The sequence below is a fragment of the Tupaia chinensis genome, unplaced genomic scaffold (assembly GCF_000334495.1).
Source record: "Tupaia chinensis unplaced genomic scaffold, TupChi_1.0 Scaffold145519_1, whole genome shotgun sequence".
NCBI classification, from domain to species: Eukaryota; Metazoa; Chordata; class Mammalia; order Scandentia; family Tupaiidae; genus Tupaia; species Tupaia belangeri.
The window spans coordinates 2159179-2178759 of record NW_006205376.1 but is presented as its reverse complement, the minus strand read 5'-3'; the positions used below and the strand labels follow the sequence as shown (position 1 = coordinate 2178759).

Genomic DNA, 19581 nt, shown 5'->3' with positions numbered 1-19581 from the left:
AAAAAAAACAAAAAAACAAACAAAAAAAAAAAAAAAAAAACCTCTCCCCAAAAAAGGAAAAAATAATAAAGAAACATTAACTTTTTTAAAAAAGATTTGTGGAATACTTTAAGATTTATTTTTTTAAAAAGAGTAAGATAGTACAGAGCCCTTTTATACTCAATACACTGTTTCTCCTAATATTTGCATACTACACTGGTATGGTACATTTGCTGTAATTAATGAACCAGTTTTGATACATTATTAGCTGAATCCCATACTTTATTCAGATTTCCTTAGTTTTTATCTAATGTCCATTTTCTATTCTAGGATCCCATCCAGGAAACCACATTGCATTTATCAATAGTTGTCGTGTTTCCTTAGACATTTCTGGGATCTGACAGTGCATTAGACTTTCCTTGTATTTGATGGCCTTGCCAGTTTTGAGGAGTACTGGTCAGGTGTTTTGTAGAACATACAGGTCGTGGAAATTGCCTGTTGTTTTTCATATGATTAGACTCAGGTTATGGATTTGGGGGAGGTGGTAAAATACCATCTTCACAACATCATATCAAGGGTACATGCTATCAACATGTTCATTAAGGTCAGTGTTTTTAAGTTTTCTCCATGATAAAGTTACCACTTTCCATACAGTGCTCTTTGGAAATAAGCCACCATATGCTCTACACTCTGCATGGCACATGTTTAAGAAATGAGCAATTGTGTCCCACTTTCTTGAAGGTGGAATATCTATATACATTGTTTGGAATTCTTCTGTATAGGGAATTTGTCATTTCTCTCACATTTATTTGTTCCTTTTTTTTAAAATAGGTTTTTGCCATAAGATGCATGTGCTTGACAGAGAGAGACAGAGAAAGGAAAAGTGAGAAATTACCTTCCCCTCCAAGGGGGGGATGGCAATATTGCAATTCCTTCTCCGCCATTTTCCTCTCAGGATTTTGGGCACACACACATACTCATCAGCGTGATTTTCAAGTCACCAAGTCCAGGATTCAAACCATGGACAGCCATGTGGGAGTCTAGCTCCTTAACCACTATGCCTTCTGCTGGCTCTTTATTTACTCAATTTTATGAACTTTTAACCATGTGCCTTCAAGATTATTTTATGTAGTTAACATGTATTAATATTGTACAAACATGTATTAATATTGTTCCTCAACTTAGGATAGGGTTAGGTCCAGATAAACTCATTTTAAGTTGAAACTATTTTAAGTCTAAAATAGATTTAATATGCCAAACCTGTTGAACATCATAGCTTAGCCTAGCCTACCTTAGCTCAGAACACTTATATTACCCTACAGCTGGGCAAAATCATCTAACACAAAGCCTATTTTACAATGAAGTATTGAATATCTCATGTATTTGTTGACTATCATATTAATCTTAAAAAACAGAACAGTTCTACGAGTATGCAAAGGATGATTTTGACTGGATGTGTATCACTTTCACAATACTGTGCAGTCAAAAAAAATGGTAAGAACCACTGTTAAGTCAAGAGAGTCTATAATTATTTTTATATCAGGATATTTTAAAGATGCCTAGGTAGCAATTTGTCTCAGTCTGTTCTGAGCTACAACAAATTGAGTAGCTCATACAAAGCAAATTTATTTCTCAGAGTCTGGATGTTAGGAAATGCAAGATGAAGACATGGGCAGATACAGTATCTGGTAAGGACCCACTTCCTGGGGCACAGATGGTGCCTCTTGCTGTGTCTTCACACGTGGAAGGGCAAAAGAGCTCCCTTGGGCCTATTTTGCAAGGATACTAATCTCATCCATGAAAACTACACCCTCATGATTTAATCACCTCCCTAGACACCTCCCCCACATCCTAATACTACATCACCTTATGGGTTAGAATTTCAACATATGACTTTGGTGGGAGCAATAATATTCAGACCATAGCACAATTCATTCACTACTTAAGGAATTAGGAACATGCAACATTATCGGAAAGGACCTATGGAATTTGAAAGCATAACTAGCAGCATATTAGTTCTCTATTAGTATGTGTTATTTTCATTTACACTATAGAAAACAGTTTACAAATGTAACAGTATTTCCAGTGTAGGAAATAAGAAGGTCACAGCTTTATGTCAAAGATGAAGCAAACAGAAGCATTTCTCGTGTGAAGTTTCAGGGTTGCTTCTCATGACAGTTGCAGGATATCAACCTTCATTTGCAAAAGCGGAACCCCTTGTGAATGATAATGTATATGCCATGCTTTTTCTATCCAAATTTGGACATTATCTCTAAGATGGGCCCTTTGAAATATCTCTTTTTATAATTTCTATACCACCCGTGATTATTAGTCTTTCCTCCCTAAAAAGATAACTCAGAAGTTAATTTTTGCACTCTATTCATTATTATAACATAGAGCTATCTCATGACTTCTGTTTTATTAGGTACAATACTAATATTTCTTTACAATGTAATTTTTTCCAGATATTTCCGTCAGCCTGTTAGCAGTCGTCGTCAGCTTTTGTGGCCTAGCCTTGTTAATGGTCTCACTTTTTGTCTTCTGGAAGTTGTGCTGGCCATGCTGGAAAAGCAAACCTGTCACTTCCAACGTCAGTGCCCTTCCACAGAGCATTTCAAGTGCTCCTACTGAAGTGTTTGAGACCGAAGAGAAAAAAGAAGTTAAAGAAAATGGAACGCCAGCCCCAAAAGCTCTTGAACCTGCAATAAAAATCAGCCACACTTCCCCTGACATCCCAGCAGAGGTCCAAACTGCTTTAAAAGAACATTTAATTAAACATGCACGTGTGCAAAGACAAACTACTGAGCCTACATCTTCATCCCGGTAAGGGAAGATCAAATATGTAAAACGATTTGTGTGTGTGTGTGTGTGTGTGTGTGTGTATGTATATGTTCATGTGTGTTGCATGAGATTTCAGAAGAGAAAAATTTAGGTAGAAATAGGTAGAAAAAAAGAAAAGAGAAACATAAGAAACAAATAATTAAAGAAATGAGGAGGCCAGCAGGTGGCATGGTGGTTAAGAGCACTGGTATTCCCACACTGGGGACCATGCTTCGAGTCCCGGACCTGGTGGTTTACTTTCTTACTTTCTCTCTCTTTCTCTCTTACTCTGTCCCTCCCTGGTCAAACTGAAATAAATAAAGTGTAATAATAAAAAATAATTATTTAAAAATGCAAGGAAAAAATAAAGAAATGAAAAAGACATAAGAAACAGATCATTAAAGATGAAAAGGACAGGACAGAGTAAGTAGGAGAGGAGAAAAAAAAAGCGAGGGCAAACAAGCTGAATGAGAAATAATAGTAGGAAAGGGTCTTACTAGAGTTTGAGGTTTCAGTAAAATCATGTAACTATAGATTATTATTATAACATTGATATTTCCTTTGAAATATGATCATTGATTGATAGCTGCTATTAATACTTACAGTGTTTCCGTTTCAATTAATTTGATCAATAAATATTGAAAATGTAATTTGAAACACATGTCATGGAGGTACAGAACAATTATGAATTATCTGAAAGTTTCCAATTACAAAAACAAAACTATGGTTTAGTCTCCCTTTAGTACCTACTCCATAAATGTGAAACTACTAGAAAGTTTCATTAATTATTTGAGCTCATAAAGACCAAACTCTTATACTGGACAGAGTGTAATAAGTTCCACAAGATCCTAAATACCCTGAGCATACCAAGGAGTGTACATACACGGGAGGAAGAAGACTTCCTTAAGGAAATACCTTTCAACTCAGCCAGGTAAAATTAGCAAAATTTATGTGAATGAAAATAATTTGCAAAGAATATTTTCGTTGAATTAACTGCAAAACCAAAAGAGAGAGAGAGAGATACTTGTAAAGAAATGTTTCTTCTGCTAAGTACAGTGATTAATTTTGAAAACAAATGAAGTAATAGTAGGAGTTTTTCTCTGGGTCCCAGAAGTGACAACTAGTTTTACTGGGGCCCAGAGTAAAATCAAGGTGTTGCTGTTCCCTGTTAATTTACTGCTTACTCTTACCTTTCTACCTCTCTCAAACCCCAGGTACATCCGTGCTTCCTGACATGACATACTTTGTGAGTTCCAAAATCTATCAAAGTGAAAAACTAGGTCATATTTGCTACTAGGAAAGCCTATTCAATGTACCTTTTCTGTAAATAAGAAAGAATTGCATCTATAAATAAATCCACTTCTCTTTGAAATATATTCCAGAGGATTAAGTAAGAATGATTGTTACCTTTGAGATAAGAAACTTTGGAATAAGAAAGATGACTACAAGTGTCTCTTCCACGTAACACTTTTCTGTGCTACTTACATGTTATAACCAAAGCATGCCTTGTATTTAATTATTTTGACAAGTATTCCTGGACAAGTGACATTTAGGGTCACTATAAATTCTTATTTACAATTTGTATGTAATGTAATCCTATAAATGGTTATTCAAATTTTTATTTATCATTAATATTTAACTATAAAATAATTATCTAATATATTACTTTTTATGTAGTTTAATAAATGAAAAAAATGCTTCTGAGGGAAGCTTACTTTTTCCCAAAACATCAGCACCAGAATATATATAAGGAACACTGCATTAAAATGATCTCATGTGGGGGCCAGCAGGTGCAGTGCAAAAATCACCAGTTCAAAAATCATGTGCATGTGTACCCCAAATCCCATGAGGATAATGAAGAAGGGAATGTGACGAGGCCATTTCCCTGGGGAGTGAGTTCTCACTTTCCCTCTCTGTCTCTCTCTGGTGAGCACACAAACCCTATGGCAAAAACTTAAAAAAAAAAAAAAAATCAAAGGGAACAGCAGTTGGTGTAATGACTATGTTGCTGGGCTCCCATGTAGTCAACCATGGTTCAAGTCCTGAACCCGGTGGCTTAAACTCACACCAGGCACACATGCGTGTGTGCCCAAGATCCCGAGAGGAGAATGGAGGAGAAGGGATTGTGGCATGACCTTCCCCTCTAAAGGGTGATTTCTCGCTTTCTGTCTGTCTGTCTGTCTCTCTCTGTCTCTCTCTCTCTCTCTCTGTCTTTCTGGCAAGCACATGTGCCCTATAGCAAAAATCTCTCCAAAAAAAAAAGGTTAGAAAGATTAAAAATTAAAAATAAAATGACCTCATGTGAGTACTTAATTGTCACACTACTTTTATTCCTGAAAACTGTGTCAAGTATGATATTTAATATCCACAAAGCTTCAGTACACTTAGAAATACCAGAGTAAAAAAATGTTCAATTCATCGAAAAAACAATTTTAAAATACAAATAATAACTATGCATATATATCAGCATAGCACAAAGAATTATTCAACTCTTTTAGTTGTTAAGTACACGCTACATAAGGATGTTCAGGTGAAAACAATTTAAGGTAATCTGTTTTTTGGAAACTTCCAGAAAACAAAGTACTATCTCTGAAGTATTATCTATTGAATATAAAGAGACTATTTATCTGATTATCCTCAGGGAAAAACGAAAAGATAAATAATGAAAACAAATGTGTGAAGATGGTTTGGATATAGAACTGGTTTCTGGAAACAATATACACTAACAGCAAAGGCATCATTCTAGTCCTGGATTTTTCCATACTTACTTGAAATTAAATAAATCAGACAAAAAGTTTTCTCAATCTTAAAAAAAACCATAAAAATTAAAGTTACACATATCTGGTATTTTCTAAGAGAAAAAATACAACACACATTCATAGTTTTGCTAGAACTTTGATATCATTTCATGGGCCTCATTGAATTTCCTTGTGTACGTGGGTGGTTGGAGAAGAGAAAATGAATTGTTTTGGAGCAATTGCAACTTAGTCACCATGCCAAGACCCCTTCCTGCTAATCCTTCACAAATGAGCATGAAGTGTTATTCATTATCCCCTTTGCTTGTGAGTTAACTGAAGTACAGAGATATTTAAAAGTTTGCCCAAAGTCATGCAGCAGGCAAGAATAAGAGTTCACATTTGTCCAGGTTGATGGAAGACATTTTAAGTGTTAATGCCAAGGGATATAGTTTGTCTGCGTTTAATGATGTTGGTTACAAAGTCTGTGGAGGGGAGGGCAGGTAGTTTGGGGCTGAAGAACAGAGACATCTTCCTGCTCACGCCACTCACAAATCTACAGCTGTATGTGATTATTATGAATGACTGGAGCCAGGATTTTAATCTGTTTGGCATTGGGATGAAATCCTTGTAGAAATCGTTTATTCCTGTGTCTCCTAAACCCTCATCTGCATTAATTATTTTGTCATACTATGAATTACCTTTATAAGGAGAGGAAGAGGAAATTGCTGAGTTCATTATGCAATCCACTTGGACACAGAGATTTAGGATACATTATTATAAATTAGATTATTCTGCTCAAATGCCAACCTTTCACTGAGAAATAGCAAAATAAAACCTACGAGCATGCACACATAGACACACACACATGCGTGTGCACGCACACAAATTGAAATTAACTTTAATAATCAGCTTCACCTTTCAACATATATTTACTTCAGGTTATAATCAGTGTATTCTGCATACACTCTCCACTCTTAAAACTCTAAGGAACTACAAAGAAAATTAATTATGTCATGTAGAGATAAGACATATAACACTAACTTCAATATAAGGAACTGTAAATGCCACATACGTGCTGAAGTTTGTGGAATCCGAGCATAAAGAAATTACTTTTTTTTTATGGAGCAGACCTATGAGACTGAGGCTAAGGAAATTTCAGAATGGACACACATGGTGGTTGGACTAGAATGTGCATCCCAGATGGGAACATGTTATGTGAGAAGGTACAGAACAGGGATTTTTGCTAAGAACATAACAGGTAAACAACATTAATCAGAAAATAGAGTTGAGTGAAAGGATAATCAAAGATAAAGCCAGCTGAAATTTAAATACAAGGAGGCCTCAACATTTGTGGCCAAAATGTTCAGAGTGTACACTGTCAAAACTATTTGCAGCAAAAGCCCTTTGGATAAAAGTTATATTTTAGGATAATTAATTTTGTGACATTTTTACAGCACAGGCTATAAAGGAAGACATCCATTGCGAAGCAATATAATAGGTCAGGCACGATAAAAGTCAAGACACAGTGAACAACAACCAAAAAAACAGAAACCTAAGAAAAGTCATAAAGGAAGAATCTAAGATCCATTTACATTAAGTAGCATGTCAGTTATTCTGTCTAGTTCAAACTTCTTAAAAGTCTGACATTCATGGCTGTTATAATCTGATTACACCAAGCTATCATAGCATTTTGGTTCCCTGTGCTCCTTAGGTAGAAATCTCCAGATTCAACTCCAAATTGCTTGATTTTTAGAGTTTATTTTAATTTTATTAATGATAACACATGAGAGAGAGAGAGAGTGACATCCTTGACAGAGTCTTCCATACCATCATCTCCTTTCCACAACCCTCCAGCTCATCAGGATCTTGAGCACACGTGTGCATCTATCACTTTTTCATACCAACCTGAGGATCCAAATCCATGGTCAGCCATGTGGCTTCCAGTGCCACAGTTCATTTTGCTTGATCTGGTTATCAGTCCTCTGAAAACTTTATCTTTGTCTCTGTGCTTTTGGCCAGGCTGCTTCCCTTGATTAGAATGATGATTTTTTTTTTTTCCTTTTTCCTTTTTTTTTTTTTTTTTTTGTACTATAACATCTTTAAGGGAAATGTAACTGACAGCCTACTCTCTCTGCCCAATTATAAGCTATTATCCTCTATTATATTAAGACTATAGATACAGTCATGCAATTAATTCTTTATTGTCTTAATATTGAGCTCTGTTTGTCATACTAAGTTCTCAGAGAACGAAGGCATGTAACCTGCTTTCATGCCCTCCTAATTTCCAGCTCCGTGTAGGTACATAATAAGCAGCAAAGAGTGCTTTTGATTGATTGGTCATCTCTCCACTTCATCTCACTATTTTAAAGACATCTCAGGTGGTGAAATAACACTGTCTCATAAAAGAAAGAGGTTAATGATGGTATACTCACAAGGACAAGTATAGGAACCAATCTTCTGTGTATTCATTATGATAGAAAGATGAGGTAAATAGTAAGTAGCAAATGATTTGTTGAGGATTATGAATTGTATAGGTTTGCACTGTTGGAGAGGATCCTAAGTACCCACTAAAACTAATTAGGAAACATAATGGCATATCCAACTGGTCATAAATAAAAGCAGGAAAGTGAATGTACATGCAAAGAAATCACTGACTCTTATGTGCTGGTGAATTTATAATATTTACAATTAGCAACACTGAATTATAAAAGTAATTCTTGGGAACAGCAGATGGTGTAATAATTACATTCTGGACTCCCACATAGTCAACTATGGTTCGAGTCCTTAACCCGGCAACTTAAAACACACAGGGCACGTGTGCATGTGTGCCCAAGATCCTGGGAGGAGAATGGAGAAGGGATTGCAGTGTGGCCATCCCCCCGGGAGTGAACTCTTGCTTTCTGTCTGTCTATCCCTATAGCAAAAGTCTCTCTAAAAAAAAAAAAAAAGTAATTCTTAAAATCATCCCATACGATGTACTAGAAAGCATTTATATTCACATGTGCAAGTGAGTGCAACAGGAAAAATACAGAATAACTCTCAATGATCCCCTTTAAATGCATGACCACATTCCTTGTGGAGGACCTACTGCTGCTCTACAATCCATTTTCTTCTTGGTCTTCTTGATTCACAAGAGTATTTTACACCTCCTCATTTTCCTTCAACCTTTTATCACCTTCTTTCTCATTCTCGATTTCAATTCATGACCTTATTTCTCATTTTACTAAGAAACTTGAAAAAATGAGTAAAACCCTTTTGGTGGCACAGTGGTTAAGATGCTGGATTCCTACATGTTTGGCCATGGTTCAAATCCCAGACTTGATAACTTAAAAACAATGCTGAGCGTGTATGTATATGTGTCCAAAATCCTGAGAAGAAAAGAGAGGAGAATGGATTGTGGCCATCCCCCCGGGTGGTGATTTTCCTTCTCACTGTCTCTGGTGAGTGCATATGCCCTATAGCAAAACCTTAAAAAATAAATAAATAAATAAATAAATAATAAAAATAAAAAAAATATAAAAGAGAGAGAATGGTACAAAAGTGGTGATGGGGAACAACAGGAGTGGACAACTCCTCCGTCCCCATGACAAGTGGAATAAGGACTGTGGGGATGATATGAGGCACCGCATGAGAGGACCACAGAGGAAACAGTGTCCTTGCGGAAAAGGTGGGTTTCCACCAAGCAGTTAGATAAGAACCTCAGAGAACTGATTAAGGAAACAGAGGACAATGAATTACATATTTTAAAAAATGCATCCTACCATTGTATACAACTTAGTCTGCCTTTATATACCTATTGTGCCTTGCATAGAATATGCTCAGATATTTGTCTAAGAAATGAATCAAATCACTCTTGCTATTGTTTCAAATCAAATGAAAGAAAACAGGAAAGAAAGAATGAAAACTTTGGAGCCAGACTGTTGCTTGGTTAAGGTGACTGGATCTCACATAGTCAACCATGCAGTTTGAGTCCCCAGACCCAGTGGCTTGAGAAGCACACCAAGGTACATATGTGTACATGCCCAAATTGTAAAAGGAGGAAACACCATCCACAGTGTTCCAGGGAAGAGAAGGCACTGGGGTATGAGCATGCTCCCAAGAGAGTGCTCGCTCACTCGCTCGCTCTCTTTCTCTGTCTTTGGTGAGTACATGCACCTGTTGGCAATTTTATTTCTAGAAGAAGGAGTAAAAAAAAAAAAGCAAACAAATGAAAAGACTATTTACCACAAACTTGACTGAGTCTTACTATTCAAGCCTCTTTAACTGTGAAATAGGGCTATGACTTGTAATATATGGTGATAGTGTTTAAGGAAAATTTCAATACTAAAAGAGATTCTTTTAATCTATATTTAATAAATAAATAGAATGCTGCTAAAGATATTTATGCTTTTCCCCTCTGATTTCTCAAGCAGTATCTAAGATTTACTTAATAGATGGTTAAGACATTAACCATCAAATGAGAAGAAGGGGGTACAGGTTTCCACTTCAGGAACTGAGAACAGGATGCTGAGAGGTCTCTAGTCCAAGGTGGTGGTCCAGCATGTGACTGCACAGGAATGACTTTGTGCCATCTCTGAACTCCTAAATAGGAAGCTTCAATTTAAGCTTGTCAAAGATACAGAGATTATTATGGCTTTTTCTTTTTTTTTTTGTGGAGAGGTTTTTGCTATAGGGCATGTGCGCTTGCCAGACAGACAAAGAAAGAGAGACAGAAAGTGAGAAATCACCCCCCCAGAGGGGATGGTCATGCTGCAGTCCCTTCTCCTCCATTCTCTTCTCCGGATCTTGGGCACACACGCACATGCACCCGGCGTGAGTTTTAAGTCACCAGGTCCGGAACGCGAACCACGGTCAACTACATGGGAGTCCAGCGACATAGTCATTACACTAACTGCTGGTCCCCATTAATTTAGCTCCTTGTGTCCTGAATTCTGGTAATAATAGTTAATATCAATATGAAAAATTGTGGCCTTCAAAGTGATTGTAATATCCCATTTTTCAAAAGTTTATTTAGTCCTTTAACAAGGGAAATTTTTTAAGAGAGAAATAGCACCCCAAAACAGGGTCTTGATGCAAGATCCACCTCAAGCCTTAACTAGCCCCAGATCATGAACATACACTGGCCTGCTATATACTCAGGGATGTCTCTGGACTTGAACCAGGAACCTTCCCATGAGGGTCAGCCTCACGGAGCATTATATTTTACCACTGGACTACTGACTGGCTCCAGTAATATTTCACGTGATCTTCACAAAAAAACAGTCAAAGGATTGTTTTGTAGATGAGTAAAGCAAAGCTCAAATAAGTGAAGTGACTTGCCCAAAGTTGTGCTCACTCCGGAAGGAAGCTGGGACTAATCAGCAGTCCGGCTGTTACCCAGCACCTTTTCCACCTCGTCTCAATGTAATAATCTTCAATGCTTTCAGGACTTGTTTTCAAGACTCCACTCACATGTCAACCAGAGCAGGCAGCCCTTTCGGTACATGTCCAACTCTGACCTTAGATTTCCTTGAAGGAAATCTGTTGATAGTAAATATTTGAAAATTACCATATAACACCTTATATTACTATACCTTCCAGCAATGTTGATTCTGTCTAGCGACCCTCACTGTTCCAGGTAAGGTGGGAAAATTTTTTCCTTCTGGAAAGGACCATTTGAATGGTGCCCTCCTAGGCTTGAAGAACAGTGGGATTAGTAACAGTGAAATAGCTTGCACTTTGATTGGTTAGATACTCCTGTAACACTATCTGGCCACTTACCACTGATTCCAAAAGAGAGGGGGAAATAAAAGCAAGAAGGGAAAGATCTGTGTTGTCATGGCAATCGTTTAACATTGTAATAATTAAAGCCTTTAACTGACTAGCTAAACTGTGACTTAGAATATGCACTATTTACCCTATAATTAGGACAACTGGCTTACTAGAACGAAAAACGTTACTACTCTGATTTCTGTTAGAAGGGGCTTTACAGCTGCACAGATTATGTTCAGAGGCATAAAGAAGAAATCACGGATTTTTAATGGGAAGACAGAAGACTAAAATTTTATTATATTGAAAACATAAGTAACCCATAAATTAGTAAATAAGTCTATAAAATAATCAATTGCTTAAAGGTTTTTGCTCACAAAACTCAAAGGCTTGTTGCATAAGTGAAAGTGATTTTGACAGTAATACTGGATTATTTGTTCCATAAAATATTCTAAATATCTTAGAAACATTTAATATAGGAACTGAATTATACTAGACCCCTTTACTAGTTCACAACATATTTTTATCTGTATTCTCTTTTTTTTTTTTTTTTTTGGAGAGGTTTTTTTGCTATAGGGCGCGTGTGCTCGCCAGACAGACAAAGACATAGAGACAGAAAGCAAGAAATCACCCCCCGGGGGGATGGTCACACCGCAATCCCTTCTCCTCCATTCTCCTCTCGGGATCTTGGGCACGCACGCACATGTGCCTGGCGTGAGTTTTAAGCCACTGGGTCTGGGACTTGAACCGCAGTTGACTACGTGGGAGTCCAGCGCCATAGCCATTACGCTAACTGCTGGTTCCCTGTATTCTCTTTTTTAACTCTTATTTTTATAAATTCTCTGACCTTTCTCTAATGGAAGCAACAGATCCTTTTTATCTTGGGTAGACTCAGAGTCAAAATATATATCATGCCATGCCTAATACATTAAAACGAATAAATAGATCACTTCAAGAAATAAGTTAGTAGAATTTTACTTACATACTCATATACATTAAAAAATCAAACTATTGGGGCTGGAATTTAATTTTTATTAAGAGTTAATTCATTCAGTTTAAATAGTCACTATGTTTCTATAGATAGAAACAGTTTTTCAATTACAGTCAAATTTTAACCTAGTCATTTTAAAATATGTCATATGGCACTAATTTTCTTATAACTTTTACTTTGCTCTACTTAATATTTTCAAAGTATATATCATTTTTTATAAAATGCAAAACATAACTATGAACCAGGTAAGAACTTTGTACATAAAGTCTGATCATAATTGTTCTTACAAATTAAACATCCTTGCACCCTTCTGATTCTTGGTAACTAATCAAAGAAGCTTAAAATATCTATGAAAATGTATCTCAAGCTATTTCAACTAAGTACATTTTGGATCTTAGTGGATTACATAATTATATATGACATAATGTTTAAGTGGAAAAAAATCATATTAAAGCTTATATAAATAATTTTCAATTTTACATGGTAACCTGGTTAAGTGATTATGTTTGGAAATAATTTAATCAACTGAGATAAACCATGAATTTGACAGTCTAGAATTAACAAGCGTGTGGCCACTAGACCCAGACTCCCTCAGTCAAATTTTATTTTGAGCACCTACTTAGTTGTATGACTTTGAATAAGTAACTTCCCTCTCTGTAAAATGGGGAACTTAATAGTAAGTACCTCATAGAGTAACATGAGGATAAAGAATTTATGCCTGTACCTGCCACATCATAAGCATTCTTTATGTTAGCCTTTACTAAAAAAATCTGAAAAGTACACTTTAACAATTTTTTTTTTAATTTTGCCAGAGAGTGTGTGTGCTCACTAGTGAGACAGACAGAGAGAGAGTAAAAAAACACCATCCATGGTGAAAAATAATACTGCAATCCTGTCATCTCTCCCCCACTTTCAGAATTTGGGGGATGCATACACACATACCCAGCATGTGTCTTAAATTACTGGGCCAGAACTTGACTACACAGTCGGCCATATGTGGGATCCAGCAACCTCAACTCCATGCCACAGGCAGGTCCCATACTTTATTACTGTGAAAAAATTTATAGTGCATATTTCTTTCATTTTTTTCTCGTGTTTTATTATTTTCCTTTTATTTCATCCCAAAGTGTAACTGGATATTATTTGTACTCATTTAAATTATTTTCATGTTTGTTTTATTGACAAAGGGCTCGTATGGTCCCCGAAGAGAGAGAGGGAGAAAGAATCCCTACCACCACCACCACCACCAATGGGGTGTGGTTACTCCACAATCCCTTCTCAATCTCTCCATCCTGTCAGGATTTGGTGAATGCATGCATACGCATCCAGCATGTTTTTCCAAATTCACCAGGAACAGGATTTGGACCTGGTTGGTCATGTGGGATTTGGCTCCCTTAACCACTAGGCTATGGGGCCAGCCTCAATTCTTAATATTCTTGGATGCTAATGATAATAGAATACCTTTTATTCTACAGCCTTCTCTTCTCTTCCAGATAATTCTCTATGACAGCATACCAAAAGTCTTCTACTCCAGTGGTGAGGATAAATAAAATGTAGAAAAGACCACCTGAAAATACTGCAGTGTATTTTCACCTTGTGGCAATATCCCACCAATTTGCCAGTCTCAGTCTTTGTCTTAGTTTGCAATGTATTTCCTTTAAATTTTTTAATAGTCTTTGAATAATGCAGTTAACAACTCTCATATATAATCACATCCTAATACCTCCAATAGGTACTAGGCTTGTCCTCCTTATTTGCATAAAGCGTCTTTTATGGTATTTGAAAAATTATTCAGGACCAGCAGATGACATAATAGTTACATTGTAGGATTTCCACATAGTTGACTGTGATTCAAATGCTGGACCTGGTGACTTAAAACTCATGCCAGATGAGTGTGTGTGCATGCCCAAAATCCTGAGAAGAGAATGGATGAGAGGGAATTGCAGCAAGACCATCCCCTTGGGGATGATTTCTCGCTTTCGGTCTCTCTGTTTCTCTGGTGACCACACACACCCTATAGCAAAAATCTCTCTTTAAAAAAAAAAAAGGAAAAAATTGTTCAATATTTTGGTCCAGGCATAGAATAAAAAAATAAAAACTAATTGAGAGTAATAAAATAAACTGGCAGCAACTTAGATTATAATTCTACTTTTAAAAATCCCTTTTTATTAATATACATAATAATGACATGTTGAAAATTTAGAAATATTACAGAAGTACTACAGAATCACAGAAGTACTACAGAACCGTAATAATGACTGAAAACTATTGATTTAGGGTTAGAAAACACTTCATCTCATTGAAGGCAGAAATCTTTTCCTTCAACACCTAACCTTTGTTTTACACTTCTAGTTTGGAAATCTTAATTATTTCATAATGTGGGATGGCTCTGAATATTTCATATTCCCTTACATTAAGCCGAAGTCTTTCTTATTCTTTTATTTTTATTTTTTTTAACATTTTCACCATAGGGCTCATGCACTTACTGGAGAGACACAGTGAGAGGCAAAGTGAGAAATCATCCTCCGAAGGGGCGGTCACACTACAATCCCTTCTCCATTTTCCTCCTGGGATTTTGGACACATATGCACACGCACCTAGTATGAGTTTGTTTGTTTTTTGTTTTTTGTTTTCGTTTTTGATTTTTTTGAGAGAGAGAAAGATGTTTGCTATAGGGCATATGAGCTCATCAGAGAGACAGAATGGGAGAAATTACAACCCAGCAGCTCCATTCTCCTCTCAGGATTTTGGGCATGCACACACATGCACCTGGTATGAGTTTTAAGCCACTGGGACCAGTACTCAAACCACAGTTGACTACATGAGAGTCCAGTGACATAACCATGACACCATCTGCTAGTCCTAAGCATGAGTCTTAGGCCACCCAATTTGGGACTCAAACCACAGTCGGTCATATGAGAGTCCAGTGCCTTAACCATTACCACCTGCTGGCCCCTATCTTACTCTTTTCATGACAACCATTTAGACAATTAGAAGACATCTAGCACTCATCCCCTTTGCCCTTGCCCTTTTTTTTTACCTCTCCCTTCTAGGTTCAGCATCCTCTGTGCCTGTAGCTACTTCTCAACGGTATGCCTAGGTAGTTCACTTCTGAATATTCACTGATTTGCTATTTCTCATGAGAAATCAATCTTCATGTGCCCATCAATTAATCAAGTGTTAATTAGGCAATGTCCTCATTATTATTTAATGCTTTAAAAGGTCTAAAAGACCTGATACAATAGACAATGGAAGTGAGTGAAGGAGTGAGTGAGCCAACAGTGTACTGAACGATATTAAGCATTAAGACAGAGCCAAAAGGAAAGTCAGCTGAAGGTGATGAGAGAAAGCAAAGAATACAGCAATATGGACCTGGACTGAGAAGCAGTGGAAATGGAACTGAATGGGTAAATATATCAGAATAGGATTTAGAATCCTGAGTAAATCTCATGGATAAAGGGACAGTGATTCAAAGGTACTACAGGTTTCCCATCATGAGCGGCTTTAAAAATATCACCATTTCTCAGAGATTGGAGAAGAGAAAATCAGATTAAGAGTAAAGGCAACAATGATGAGTTTGCTCGAATTTAGGGTGAAATTAGGATATCCAGTTAGAAGTCTTCCTTGAAGATTTAGAGGTAACTAGAAGTTTATATAGTCAAGGCATATCTGAGAATCAACATATTCAAGACAATAACTATAGTACAATAACCAATAAGAGACCTAGGACTATGTCTTGAGGAGACATATAGGTTAACTTCACTCATGCCAGCAATCATAGAGGAAATATAAGAGAAGCAGATCTTAAAACAAGCACATTTAGAAGACATTAGTAAGCTGATATATTTACTATTCTTAAAATTCTAACTTTTTAATCCATAGAGCTTCACAAGTTCACTCTATGTTGAAAAAGGAAAATCTAGTCACTCTGGTTATCACATCTATATTTTTAAGTATTCATTTAATTATCCTAGGTATTAGAAATAGTAAACAATTATAAGAATATAAGACATATAATATGTTTTTTATCTTAATACTCTAATAACTAAAACATGAAATTCATGAGACTCAAAGATCCAGGTGAAAAGGAAGCAGCCATCTGAATGATTTTGTGTGTTTAATACTTCCATCTAGACCTGCCTAGATGACAGGTAACATTCACTATTTTTAATAGAATATTGAACTTTGTTGGTAATCATTTTTCTCTGTAACTGTATTTAACTATATGTTTAAAATGGAGAATATGAGAGTCCAAAAAGTTCACTGAAGTGCATACTTGGGTGTTTCAGGTGTTTCTATAATTTCAGGGGACTTTTTCTTTGAATATTGTGTTTCTGTTTTTTCAAAAGTAGCTCTTTGATTACGTGTATATCAATTCATCTGTGTAGATATAGATATCTTTTTACTATCCTGGGTGTGGGGAGAGTTTAAATGCCATTATTTGACATTGTCATCCAAATGATCTACCTATACGATTTTGTGTGTGTGTATATTGTATATGTGTGTGTGTGTGTGTACAGCCACAATTCCTTCAGGAGGCACCTACCAAGGCAGATGCAAGTCTCCAGTGTTGATTTTAGCATGGGCACAGAACCTGTTTTACAAAGAGGAGAAACAACCACCAGCATTGGAAGGATAAAACCCGAGCTCTACAAACAGAAATCAGTTGACTCAGAGGGTAACAGGAAAGAAGATGTCAAGACCTGTGGGAAACTTAACTTTACCCTCCAGTATGATTATGAAAATGAACTTCTAGTTGTTAAAATTATCAAAGCCTTAGATCTCCCTGCTAAAGACTTCACTGGAACTTCTGACCCTTATGTGAAGATGTATCTTCTTCCTGATAGGAAAAAGAAATTTCAGACCCGTGTGCACAGAAAGACTTTAAATCCTCTATTTGATGAAACTTTTCAATTTCCAGTAGCATATGATCAACTAAGCAACCGAAAACTACATTTCAGTGTATATGATTTTGACAGATTTTCTAGACATGACATGATTGGGGAAGTGATTCTTGATAATTTGTTTGAAGTCTCTGATCTCTCCAGAGAAGCCACAGTATGGAAAGATATTCATTGTGCTACCACAGTAAGTAATAATACCATCAATATATTGTCATTTTCATTTGATCTGCAGTGATATGTAAGAGTGATTATTGCCCAAATCATTGGAACAAATTCTACAGAGTTATGGAATTTATATCTTAAGAACCTGTAAAGGTAGGTTTGATTACATACTAACCATCATATCCTAACACCATATAAATAACACTAGTGATTGTTTAAAAAAAAAAAACTCTTACAAGTTACCAAAAATATTAAACCTTTTCTCTTATAAAATATTTATCTGAAACCTACCCCAGCACCCAATTTCCACATAGTAATATTTCATTACTTACGGTGATTTTGTTATTCAGATCAAACCTTAAATGTACTGTGATTCTATTTGGAAAAGTCCTTTGTTTGGTCTAAAACAGCACATTACTTCAGAAAGTTTTATGGAATATGCACAATTACAATATATGAAATGCTGAATGACCAAGAGGGACTATGAACATTAAAGCTCTCCTTTGCATTAAAAAATACTTTTTATCATCAGATTGTTTTTATGTATTTACCATCATTTGTTTAAGTTTTACTAAAATTTATAATCTTAAAATGTTGACATTTTGAACAGAAATAAGGAATTATTAAATAAATAAGAATATTTTTATATTCAAATAGCTCCTTTTGTATTTTCTTTTTATCAATGTTTTACTAATTGCCATCAATATTTGGGATGTTTATATTGTCAGTATAAATTGTGTAAGAAAGTGACCTTAAAAATTTATACTGTCAATTTTGATATTTCATTGCATCATCACAATATTTTCATTTGGTGAAGTTTTTGTTTCTTTTCATGGTCTCCCCTGTAATATCTACTAGGGAAAGGAGGAATTTTGAAAGTGGATCATATTTCGAAGATACATTGGGGCTCTATTGATTTCACATTAATTTTCATTTTATTACTTACATTTATACAGGGAAAATATAGTGAGCAGTGATTTATTACTGTTTTTAAAAATATGACACCTCCGAAAATTTTACAAATGCAGACAGCAATTGTTAGGCTATTTCTCTTGATTCTCAATCATATGCTATTACTTCTCTTATTCATCCAACACTATTTACTGACTATGTTTTTGACATGCTCTAGATACTAGAAATGTTTTTGACATGCTCTAAGTATTAGAAATGCAATAAACACATGTCTACAAGCAGGTTTTTGAGGCATATTCTATTCATATATCCAGGTTCAAGGGTAAGTAATCTGCAACGAAGTCTAAATATTAGTATAATTTTCTAGAAGATTGACAGTGTATTTTCTTTTGACATTCATATGAGTTTGTATTGCAAACAGGTTCTTAGAAAAATGTAGAAATTTCTTCTGCAAACTGATTTTTGACTACTAAAATACATACTCTTTTGGATAAATATTAATAAATTATTCAACTTTTTTTCTCCCATATGCCTGGTGTATTAATTTCCTATTCCTACTATAAAAATTACCTCAAATTTTATCATTTCAAAATAACACAAGTATTTTACTGTTAGGTTTGAAGTCCAATATGAGCCTTACAGAACTAGATAAAATCAAAAACTACGTTCCTTTCTGAAGGTTTTAGGGGACATCCATTTTCTTGCCTTTCCCTGCTTCTAGAAGCCACAGGCACTCCTTGGCTTACTTTGGGCCCATGTGGGCAATGTAGGAAAGCTCCCTATCTCAAGGTCCATAATCTTAAATCATATTTGCAAAATCTCTTTTGCCATGTAAGTAATGTTTTCACAGAGTCGACGAATTAAGATGTGGTCATATTTTGGGGTGCCTTCATTGTGCCTACCATACCTGTAGACGTTCTCTTGTCAGTATTCTGAATATATAAACAGAAAATAGAATTTGTTATTAAATTATCTAATAGAATGACAATGTACTTTAACTGAAACATTGAGCCACACACTGTTCAGGATATTGCTTATGGTTGTTTTGCTGACAACTTGGTAATGAAACCTAAACAATTTCATACAGAAAATAGTTTTCCAGAAAAGATGGGAAAAGGAAAAAAATAGAAAGAAATATTATATATGCTTTCACTTACTAAAGTGCTATAGAAACCTTCAAAGGTGACCTAACTATGCAAACATAGATATGTAATAGTTTATGTAAGAGATAAATGAATACTTGATTTAAAAGACTAGACATTGAGCCAGCAGTTGGCACTGTGGTTAGGACACTGAACTCCCATATGGCTGACCTCAGTTCATGTCC

General features: G+C 35.7%; 1 protein-coding gene across 1 annotated transcript in view; it reads left to right on the top strand.

Moving 5' to 3' along the window:
- Positions 1–19581, top strand: part of SYT10 (synaptotagmin 10) — a 68273-nt gene that overhangs the window by 17784 nt on the left and 30908 nt on the right. Inside the window, exons 2-3 of the mRNA XM_006168090.2 lie at positions 2445–2802; positions 16797–17364. Of these exons, the coding sequence (XP_006168152.1) occupies positions 2445–2802; positions 16797–17364 (926 nt within the window). The remainder of the gene's footprint in view (positions 1–2444; positions 2803–16796; positions 17365–19581) is intronic.